This window comes from Mobula birostris, chromosome 18 (genome assembly GCF_030028105.1).
Source record: "Mobula birostris isolate sMobBir1 chromosome 18, sMobBir1.hap1, whole genome shotgun sequence".
Lineage (NCBI taxonomy): Eukaryota > Metazoa > Chordata > Chondrichthyes > Myliobatiformes > Myliobatidae > Mobula > Mobula birostris.
In genome coordinates this window covers 51463201-51474975 of record NC_092387.1, presented here as the reverse complement: position 1 = coordinate 51474975, position 11775 = coordinate 51463201, and the positions used below count along the sequence as shown (strand labels likewise).

The 11775-nt window shown below is 40.9% G+C and overlaps 1 protein-coding gene across 1 annotated transcript in view; it reads right to left on the bottom strand.

Annotated features, from left to right (window-relative positions):
• Positions 1-4838: 4838 nt before the first annotated feature.
• LOC140211885 (heparan-alpha-glucosaminide N-acetyltransferase) overlaps positions 4839-11775 on the bottom strand; it is a 349860-nt gene continuing 342923 nt past the window's right edge. The window contains 3 exon segments of the mRNA XM_072282072.1: positions 4839-4947; positions 5177-5249; positions 9426-9538. Of these exon segments, the coding sequence (XP_072138173.1) occupies positions 4839-4947; positions 5177-5249; positions 9426-9538 (295 nt within the window).

Below are 11775 nucleotides of genomic sequence, written 5' to 3'. Positions count from 1 at the left end.
CTGTCGCCTCAACAGCTGGACACACAGCAAGTTGTGCAATAAATCTGAATAAATCACACCTCGACTACTGAGAAACTGCAGAGTGTTGTGAGCAGAGCCCTGTCCATCATGAAAACCAAACTGCGTTTCCTGCTGCCTTGGGAAAGCAGCCAATATAATCAGGGCCATTTCCTTTTCAGTTCTTCTCTCTTCATCCTGCTCCATTCAGGCAGAAGACACAAAGGCTTGGGAACACGTACCACCAGGGTGAAGAACAGCTTCTATCTCAGTGTTATAAGTTGAATAGACTTCTTATGTAACAAAACTGAACTCTTGATCTCGCAACCTACCTCAACCTATCTCATTTTGACTGATACAGTCCTACTGTGGAGAACATTCTAATTGTTTGCATCACCATCTGGTGCGGAGGAGCTGCTGCACATGATCAGAGGGTTGCAAACAGCCAGCTCCATCACGGGCACTAGCCTACACAGCATCAAAGACATCTTCAAAGGGCGATGCCTCAAAAAGGCAGCATCCATCATTAAGGGCCCTCATCAACCAGGATGTGCTCTCTTCTTATTACCACTATCAGAGAGGAGGTACAGGAACATGAAGAGACACACTCAATGCTTTAGGAACAGCTTCTACCCCACCGCTATCAGAATTTTGAACAGACAGTGAACCATCCTATGAACAGTGCCTTACTATTTTTGCTCTCTTTTGTACTACTTATTTAATTGAATTTGTAATTTATAGTCTTTTTATGTATTGCACTGTAATGCTGACACAAAACAATACATTTTCTGACCTATGTCAGTGATATTGAACTTGATTTTGATTCCTATTCTACCTCATCGTGGTCCCTCCACTTCATTTGTCTTCCTGCACTGAACATTTTCTCTAACCTTTGTACCACTTCAAAGTACTTATGTATGGAATGATCTGTCTGCATGGTAAACAAACAAGCTTTTCATTGGTTTATTGTTTCTAAGATACAGTTACCAATTACTGATCTGTAGAAGGATAGCTCAAAACTAAAACTATTCCAAAGATAACTTGAGATGAGATTAGAAGGTGAATTGATAGACTCTTTCATTCGAAACCTGAAGTTGGCATTTCCTCATAACTAAATTATTACATCAAATAGTAATCTAGCTGACAGATAACATTAATATAAACTGCTGATATACACTCAGTAGCCATTTTATTAGGTATACCTGTATACTTGTTTATTAGTGCCATCACCTAACCATCCAATCATGTGGCAGCAACGCAATGCATAAAAGCATGCAGATGCAATCAAGAGATTCAGTTATTGTTTGGACCAAACATCAGAATGGGGAAGAAATGTGATCTAAGTGACTGACCTGGAATGATTGTTGCTACCAGACAGGGTGGTTTGAGTATCTCAGAAACTGCTGATCTCCTGGGGTTTTCATGCACAACAGTCTTTTGAGTTTACAGAAAATGTTGCGTAAAATAATAAGCATTCAGTAAGCGGCAGTTCTGTGGACAAAAAGCTCGTTAATGAGAGAGGTCAGAGGAGAATGGCTAGACTGAATGGTTCAAGCTGACAGGAAGGTGACAGCAACTTAACTAATTACAGCTTTACAACAGTGGTGTGCAGAAGAGCATCTCTGAATGCACAACACATCAAACCTTGAAGTGGATGGGCTATAGTGGACCACAAACATGCTCTGACCACTTTATTTAATACAAGAGGTACCTAATAAAGTGGTCACTGGGTGTATGTTACCATTCAAAGAGCCAATTTCATAATTATGGTTTAGTATGAATATTCTATCATTCCTAAAAATGATAACCAATATTTTTGACAGGGTCAATTAGCTTTCAGATACAATACACCTTCTTTGAGCACCAAATCCTATTAACTGGTACTTCAAATATATCATTATTTTAATTATGCCTTCATTATTTTTGTAAGTTTTGTTCCAGGTTTAATCTGTAAAACATGAACTCAAGCTTGCAGAAATTTGAAAAATACATACATTTATAATGTACCTCATTACATCTCAATGAGGTGAATAAATAATGAACTATTTAAAGAACAGAGACTTGTTTTGTAGTAACTATTTAATGCACAATACTCTAAAGAAAATAAATCACCCCATGCGGCAGCTATGGACAGAATTCTGGCTGCAGATAATAAATAACATGTCATATTTTGTTGCACAAGAACCAGATAATAGCCATCTCCTATCCCTTTGGCAGCTAATGGCATTTCCATTGCAAAATTCCTCTCCAATTTAATTGGACCAGTCCTTTAAATAAGAGCAGAATTGAGATTGAATGTTCTGTGGCGACTCCTCAAAGTCTTTCAGCCATGGCTCAAATCCAGAGTGTGGTTGAATATAGTCCACTTTTCTGATGACTACAGCTCTACTATAGCAGTTCAACAACATTTAGCTTACTGCAGCACACTTAAGTGTTTAGTCCCAAAACAAATACTCTGTGAATGCAGTACTTACCATCCACATGATGTACTGAGGCAATTTAGAAGTGCGATCACTCGAGTCGAGTAACATCACTGTCTGCAATTTTTCCCTATTACTTGCATGTCCTTCCTCACAGCCTCACTACACATTGCATCTTCTTATATACCGACTGCCCCATCCCCCACTTTGCCAAATTAGTTCCCAACAGCTCCAGCAAAGCTGCCCACAAGTTATTGGTCCACCTTAGGTCCAGGTGTCCTTTTTGTACAGGTCGTACCTTCCCCAGAAGAGATCCCAATGATCCAGGAATGTGAAACCCAGCCCATGCACCAATTCTTCAGCCATAACTCGGGTGAATCTACATGCATCTTGAGTATTATTGGTAAATTTCTTTATTATTGTTGCATGTACAATGAAAAAACTCAGTTTTCCATGCAGATCATTTCATCACACAAGTTCTTTGAGGTGGTACAAAGGAAAACCAATAACAGAATGCAGAATATAGTGTTACATGTACAGAGAATGTGCACTGCAGACTGACAGCAAGGTACATGGCCACGATGAAACAGATTGTGAGGTTGGGTCCATCTAAGCACACAAGAGGTCCTTTCAATAGTCTTTTAATTATGAGATAGAAGCTTTCCTTGAGCTTGGTGCTAACCTGCTTTCAGGCTGTTGAATCTTCTGCTGCTTTACTGAAGCAGTGAGACACATGGACAGAGTCCATGAAGGGGAGGCTGGTTTTCATTACGTGTGTTCACAACTCTCTGCAATTTGGACAATCACTGGCACGTTGCTGGGTCCCCTGCAATTAGCTTAGTAATAGTTACAGAAACTATTATCATTGGTAGTCTGGTTCAAATCTTAACCATTCCGAATATTTGCTATGAAAAATTCCTATGAAAAAAGATGTGAAGTGCTTGAGCTTACAAGTAGGGCTAAGAAGGTTACTTGTGGGAGAAGTTATGAGAGGTGTTGGTAGAAATAAATTTCAGAGGTTCCAAAAATTAGAGCTGAGAGAGAGTTAACAGTGGAGTTCTGTAATCAAAGGGTTAAAATGAATCCATGAATGGAGAAAAGTAAAGAGTAAGGTTTAAAGACAAATATAAACAAAAACAAAAGCACAATGGTCTGAATAATCTCCCTGCTCTGAAATTGTATGAGAGATACATGGCCTATTGGTTAGGTCTGAAGTGAACACAATTTAGACAACTCAATTAATTTATAAGAGTCTGCTTAGGCCACAACTAGAGAATAGTACACAATTCTGGTCGCCCCACTAGAGGAAGGATGTTAAGGCTTTGGAGAAGGTGCTGAAGAGGTTTACCAGATGCTGCCTGGCTTAGAGAGCATATTCACGAGAGGCTGGACAAACAGGCTGTTTTCTCTGGAGCAGCAGGGTCTAAGAGGAGATCTGATCGAGGTTTATAAAGGTAACAAAAAGCATAGATAGAGAAGACAGAGCATCTTTTTCCCCAGGGCAAAAATGTCTAATACCAGAGGGCATGCATTGAAGGTGAGAGGGGGAAAGTCAAAGGGGATGTGATTGTTTTTTTTTACTTACAGAGTGGTGGATGCCTGGTATGCTGGTAGAGGCCAATACATTTCAGAGCAGGGAGATTATTCAGACCATTGTGCTTTTGTTTTTGTTTATATTTGTCTTTAAATCTTACTCTTTACTTTTCTCATGTCCAGCCTCTCGTGAATATTACTGTTAAGAGATGTTTAGATGGGCAGATGGAGGGATTGATCATCGTGTAGGTAGGTGGGATTAGTTTTTGGGAGTTTTTGATTTACTTTTTAGCAGGTTCGGCACAACAGTGTGAGCTGAATGGCCTTTTCCTGTGCTGTACTGTTCTGTGTTCTATGTTGCAGTGGACTGCAATTGACCACTTATTCAGCATTCGACACTGAATTGAAAGATCTGCATCAAAGGTAACTAGTGTGGAATTTTTAATCAGTTTAATAAGGTGTGTCAAATTGAGCTTAAGGTTTTATTGCATTGTTATGGTGATGTTCAGGTAATTTTACCCTCTGGTTTACAGACAGTACTTAATCTCCCCACACAGCAGCCATTACTGTACTTCAGAGAAAGCTGAAATGCTTTGGGATGATGTTTCTAATTGTCGATTATCCATAGCTTGCTGTGCCTAAAGGATAATTTCATGGTTTTCATCACAGCACAAGATTTACTTGTTATATAAAAACAGCTTAATTAGAGAATGGAACCTCAGATAAATAAAGGAATGAAAACAGGATAATTTATTCAGTCACCCAGAGGTAATTATCAAGGTAAGTTCAGGCTCAAAGATGAAAAAAAGAGGAAGCAATGGATAATATTATACACTTGTTAAAACTTCATTCGAACCAAATTACCTGGTGACATTTATTCCAGTCTAATTACATTTTTAAGAAGAATCTCTTTCTATACAGCAGATATGCAATGAAAACCCAAACAGCAATGCCCACTAGATCCTAGAGTAGGCGCTCAGCATGAGTATTCTTGTAAACACGAGGAATTCTGCAGATGCTGGAAATTCAAGCAACACACATCAAAGTTGCTGGTGAACGCAGCAGGCCAGGCAGCATCTTTAGGAAGAGGTACAGTTGACGTTTCAGGCCGAGACACTTCGTCAGGGTCTCGGCCCGAAATGTTGACTGTACCTCTTCTTAGAGATGCTGCCTGGCCTGCTGCGTTCACCAGCAACTTTGATGTGTGTTGCATGAGTATTCTTGTACTTATTTCCCAGCTGAACAGGAAGTATCCACCCAGTATAGAATGTCCAACATAAATGAGGATTGAATTCATTCCTGTAATCAACACAGAATAGGTAGGATTTTCATTAATCTCCTTTGCCTACCAGAGACTCCCTCTATTGTCCTACTGTGCCTTGCTACCCGACCTGAGCCTTTGAATTAGAGTAGTTCTGGTAGAGTACTAGTATTGACATGATGGGCATAATGGTCTGTTCTGCCCTGTAACCATTCTATAGTTCTACATTTAAAAAATAGATGATCCGTAGTTAGTATTGGATTGGGCTGATCTTCATGAAAACTAGCACTGAGGCTCTGTATTCCATGACAGGGCATGACAGTTAGGAGAGTGCAGGAACCAAATGAAGCAGTTTCTTTTTCTGATGAAGGATTTCGGTCCGAAACTTTGGCTCTTTATTCCTCTCCATAGACACTGCTGAGTTAATTCCTCCAGCATTGTGTGTGTGTTACTCTGGGTTTCCAGCAACTGCAAAATTTCTTGTGCTTCTTTTTCTCAACATGTGGATATACTGTACAGCTTGGCCTCAGATCAGCTTGGAGTCAGGTTTTAATGTTATTGCTCAGCAAACCCCTACTATACACACCCACCATCTATCACATTTGCAATCTCTATCACTGACGTTTTGTTAACCAAGTTCCTACCTTCAAAGATTCCTTCCCTGAACAGTTTCAGCCCGATATTCAAATAGTTCTTCATTTCCTATGGAGAAGCAAGAGACTGCAGATGCCGGAATCTGGAACAACTCACAAAGTGCTAGAGGAACTCAGTAGGTCAGGCAGTATCTGTGAAGAGAAATGGACCAGATGAAGAGTCTCAACCAAAAAATGTCAACTGTCCATTCCCCTCCATAGATGCTGCCTGACCCACTGAGTTCTTTCTGCTTCGGGTAGATGGAGCTCGTCAGCCTGGGAAGGCAGTCCATCTAAGAGAGAGAAAACTCTGATTTCAAACCTCCGCTGCCTTGCGGCCATACCCGCTCATGGGAAAGGCTTCGGGAGTAAACCCTGAGGACAAATCCGGAGCTGGAGTCCCTAAGGCAGTCTGACGTTGCCTTCAACCTTGTTCTGGCAACTCCTGCGACGACACTGGTGCCAAGCTGTATCAGCCCTTGCCCTTCCCTTGGGTAACATCGATGGCATGGAGAGGGGAGACTTGCAGCATGGGCAACTACCAGTCTTCCATACAATCTTGCCCAGGCCTGCGCCCTGGAACTTTCCAGGCACAGATCCATGGTCTCACGAGACTAACGGATGCCACCAAGTTGTATGTTGCTCATTTCCTTTGGTCATTCTTTCATATATCCCATTACTTTGTCCCTTTTGCTTAAAATTTCTCTCAGCTGCTCAAGTAGTCAGATTTTTAATGGCTGAGTGGGAATAGAGAGGGATGTCCCGGCCAGCCCTAGTCTAGTATTCCAGCCATTCTCCTTCATCCACCAATGCGAAAGAGATAATCTGATGACTATTGATTTTTGATCATTCAGGCTATTTCTTTTGCTGGGACAGTGTATGTGTGTGCTTATTTTCACCTGCCTAGTGGCTAGTGCTATGACCTCACAAAGCTTTAACACCACAAATCAGAAAGAACTCACAGCACAAATATTCTCCCTGTTCACCAATGAGATTATGACAGACTCCACAGGAGTAACTACAACTGGATTCCATTGATGGAAAAGTAAATGTTGGACCCCTAAGTTTGTTTATTGTTCGTATAACATCTTATTCACAGCATGGAAACAGGCACTTGGCCCAACAGATCCATGCTGGTGTTGTTGGCCAGCCCACTAATCTCTTCACACCCTTCTGCAATTAAATCCCATCAACATATTCAGCTTTTGGGGGACGTCACGTGATGACATAGGATCGAGACGCGGAAATCCAGCTCTCCCGTAAAAAAAATCAGTAAAGTATCGTTTAAATAAAGAAAAGTTAATAAACATCTTTTGAAAACTACTTATAAACTACTCAAGATTATCTTAAGATATGCCTTGTAAACAGAAACAGAAGAAGACTACTGTTTTGACGACACCGCGAGATGGGAAGGAAAAAGGGCCTACTACTACAATGGAACCTCGTGGTCAGGTTGGATCTCCTTTCGAGGAGACACACTTTGTCTCTGGCGTTGAAGAACAGGAGGCAGCGGCAACGGCAGCAGTCTCTAGGAAGAAGAAGCGGGAATTGCACATGCGTAAAGAAGCAGGCATGCGCAAATCGGTACAAACTGAGCTACAAGATCTGATTGCCACTGAAAGTGAGAGTGATTTGGAGTTAGAATCATACCCCTCAGTGAATACGGATGAAGAAAAGGAGGAAGGAGAACAAGAAGAGATTAAAAGTAAAAAAACTTCGTGGAGACATAAGAGAGGCCTTAGTGCAAATAATGGTGGAATTAAAAGTAATAAAAACAGATGTTAAAAACATGAAGACTTTGTTTGATAATGTTATGAAAAAACATATTCAGCTTTTTAACCCATTTCCCTTTGAGTATTCCTTTGCCTCAACTTGTGCTGAGTTTGGCAAAATTATCCCTGAGGTTTCTCCTGCATATTTTTTTTCAACTGTATTTTTTGTAATTATCTGACATTTATAGCTATAAATTCTAGTCTTAAACAAACTGGCTTTTCAGTTATGTGTTGTAACAATATAAAAACAGTTCTTTCATTTCTGATTCCTTCAGCTGGAGGGGAGCGGTAGATTCTGACAGATGGAACAGGCTCAGGATGAGGAGCCCAGGAGAGTCACGGGGTTGGATAACAGGGAGTTAAGGCCTGGAACTCTGGGGTTTAGTACAAAGACCTCACAGAATGTCTAAAAGAGAAGCTGTACAGTGGGTGAGGAGGCAAGACTTCTGGAAGCCTCATTCAAGCACTGAGTTAGCGAAAAGGTTGGCCTGAGATGGCTGTTCTTGGTCTAAGTTACTCTGAAAGGATTCAGACGTGGCACAGGGAATTAAGTCATTGCATGTAGGGCTGACACGCAAATCAGGTCAGATTCCATTGGGTGAATCATCCCAGGTGTGTCCAGTGGAACTTTCAGGGTGAATCGATACAAACCACAAGACAGTCATTATCACAGTTCAGTACAGATACAGTAAATTCTCAATCACACATCACAAGAAAAATTAATGTTTCGACAATGGGGACTTAAAGGACATTACAATACTTCAGTAGATTGGTTCCTAGAACTCTCACTTTGCGCTTTACAAGTTGAACATGAAGCATGAAGACTAAATGTAGAAATTGGCTAACCAATTGGTGCATTTATATTCATGATATCACTTCCTTAACAGTCATATGGGCTTGACTATAAAGAGGCACTGGGCCAGTTCACTTCAAGTGATGCATTTCTTAACAGTATTGGACAAACAGAAAATAGCTGTCTCAGGGCATTGTCCTCCTTCATTAAACCCTCCACATTCCATCTGTTCTCATTTACAACAAGCATAACCAATAATGATCTCAGCTCTCCATCAGACCGTGGAAAAATGGAACTTTTAGACTTATTTAATGGAGCTTGAGAGGGACGGCACAGCTTTCTGTGGAATATATGCCTTTACACAAGAGAATCTGCAGATGCCAGGAATTCAGAGCAACACACACAAATGCTGGAGGAACTCAGCAGGTCAGGCAGCATCTATGGAGGGGTATGACTTTCAGGCCAAGACCTTTAATTGGGAGCGAAAAGGAAGGGGGAAGAAGCCAGAATAAGAAGATGGGGAGAGGGGAAGGGGCGCAAGTTGGCAGATGATAGGTGAAACCGGGTGAGGGGGAAGGTAGGTGGTTGGGGAGGAGGAATGAATTGGGAAGCTCGGAGATGATAGGGGGGAGAGGTAAAGTGCTGAATAAGGAGGATCCAACAGGAGAGGAGATGGGAGAAAGAGAAGAAGGAGTGCCCTCTGGCAAGTGAGGAGAATAGAAGGAGTAAGAGGGGATCCATCCTTCCCTCCAGATGCTTTCCCACCTGCTGAACATTGTCACCACTTTGTTTCAATGCTTCAGCAGGGATGTCCAATACCGGATGTCCAGCATTCAGAGTTTTTTGATTCCAGGGACTTTGCGGTTCAGTGTGTTGAAAAAGAATCCTAAAGCTCTCAAGGTAATTTCCAAGTTTCTAAAACAAATGCAACAGTCTGTGATTGATAGTGTGCCTGCAACTTGTATAGTGAGAGTGAGAATCAGTGTACAGGGTACAGAGACCATTTTGGCTACATACCTGGGAAAATGAATGGCTCTCCACCCCACCACTCCTTCACATCGATAACATAGTACATCAAACCCAGCAGGATGAAAGAGAAGCAGCCTGCTGTGGTGATGAATGACAGGGACCTACAAAGACATAAAATTAATATATCAGCAAATCAAGTACCAATTCAAAGGTTCTTGAGCAGCTAGTGTTGGGTAAGCACACTCAAATCAATGAATACAACACAGTCACTGGTCATATGCACGATTCCCCACCAGAAATCCCAGATTATGGGATCACAACTTTAAATTATAGATGTATGGTATCAGATTGATTGCGAGAATATGGAGAGTCAGTGCACACGTGGCCAATGGGTGGCACATTGAACTGACCGAGCTCTCTCTTTTAGGCAGGCTTTTGAGTGTGCATATATTCATCTCAGCAGGCCTGGTTCACTCCTGCACTAAGTCGCTGAGCGTGTGCTGTACGAACATGATTCAGGAAACAAAAATGTTCAAATCATACTACTCTGCTCTCGTTCTTGCTCCATACATACATAACTATAGAGACATAAACAAAATTGATAGTTTATAACATCCTGAGAAACACCACAAAGAAGTTCTCATTTGATAACAATGTTCCACAATATGTTAATGTTCTGCTGAACTGTTTTTGATGATGTTACTTCATTGAGGAATAAACGACAAGGGACTCCCAGTAAAACACAAAACCACTGCTCAATGCTCCAGTGGATTAGAGATTAGATTAGATTATGAGGACACGCAGTCCTCATTTATTGTCACTTAGAAATGCATGCATGCATTATGATACAATGTTCCTCCAGAGTGATATCACAAAAAAAAACAGGACTATAAGTGACTGTCTTATATTTTATAATGGATTCTCCAAATATGGTAATATCCACTCCATACGTATCACATAAATCATTCCTATCAGGATAGTAACAAAATACTACAATCACATTCATGAATTTTGAGACATCATAGACGAATCAGTATCTTGCTAGATTCTGCTTCACACAAATACAAAGGATAAGACAAAAGCTTGTCTTTTTTAAACAGTGGTTCTTTGCCTGATATGAAACAGAAAGCATTACAGTAGTATTGACAAACTGATGGTATTCCCTTTTCACCTTGACATTCTCTTGGGATGTAAGATGATTTGATTCCACTCCAATTTTTCAGGGTGCGAGATAACTGATAAAGTGGGACCACAGACCATTCCAAATGACCTACCAGTTGGGTTGGGTAGGTGCGAAGCCAGCTTGTGAAGTGGTCGGCTCCTTCCACCATTTATGCTGGCTTCTGAGTGTTCTGGAAATGCCATCCTAAATGCCCTGTCAGCATATCGAACAGTCAAGTTTTCCAAGAATAAAGGAGGCCTTGAACCTTCTCCACTATCTGGCTGGTAATTTCTTCCCATAACAGAGTTCAGAATAGACAGCATTTTGGAAATCTAGTGTCTAGATTGTGAATTAAATGACCTGCTCAATGTGGCCAAATAAGCATAATTAGGAGATGTTGCTCTGGGAGGGGACACTGTGATCACAGTAAATCTGAGGCAACGTGTACACTGCAACTCAACCCTGAACTATGTCATCACAGAAAAATACCAAGAGTACAGAAAAAAAAACACTTCAAGGATGTTCCTAAAACTTCTTTGAAGACACGCAACATCCTCAGCAGTGAATCCCTGATTCCAAACAGATTAAAATGGAGAATGTACATGTAGAAAGGCATTGAGGAATGAGTCCTTTTGCTGGAAGTTTAGTAGACACACTATAAGAATCAGTGCCCTTGCTACCCAAGCACCCAGCTGCTCCTTTAGAGTCTGCAGATCCCACATTTGCCTCATCAGCCACTTCAGTATTCAAAGAACAGCACTGGGATTAAGTCATCCTCAACACCAGGGAAATGCCTAGATAAAAAAACACATGAGAGGGTATAATGGCAGCAGAGCACCCCATACCCACATGAATGGAAATATGACACAAGCAAAGAGCTGATGAACATGGACACTGTGTCTGAAATGTAACCAGGAAGAAAGAACCAACTATCTTACAGATATCCATTAAGAAAAACTAATGATAACCGGAACTTTGATCAACACTATTGACTTGCAACTAAACAAAAAAAATTGTGAAATCTTGACCTCTTCTGATTCAGCTGATTGTTCGCAGAAGTAAACGAGACCCAATCACAGTTTAACATATAAACAGTTGTCTCAGATAGTCACTTAGTTCCGAACTAAATTGTATATTTAGCTGCTCACAGTTCTAGTAAGGTGAATTTAAGGTAAAATGCTACCTCTCAAACACTAAAAATATGGAAAAATAATTTAGAATATTACAGAACTTTAA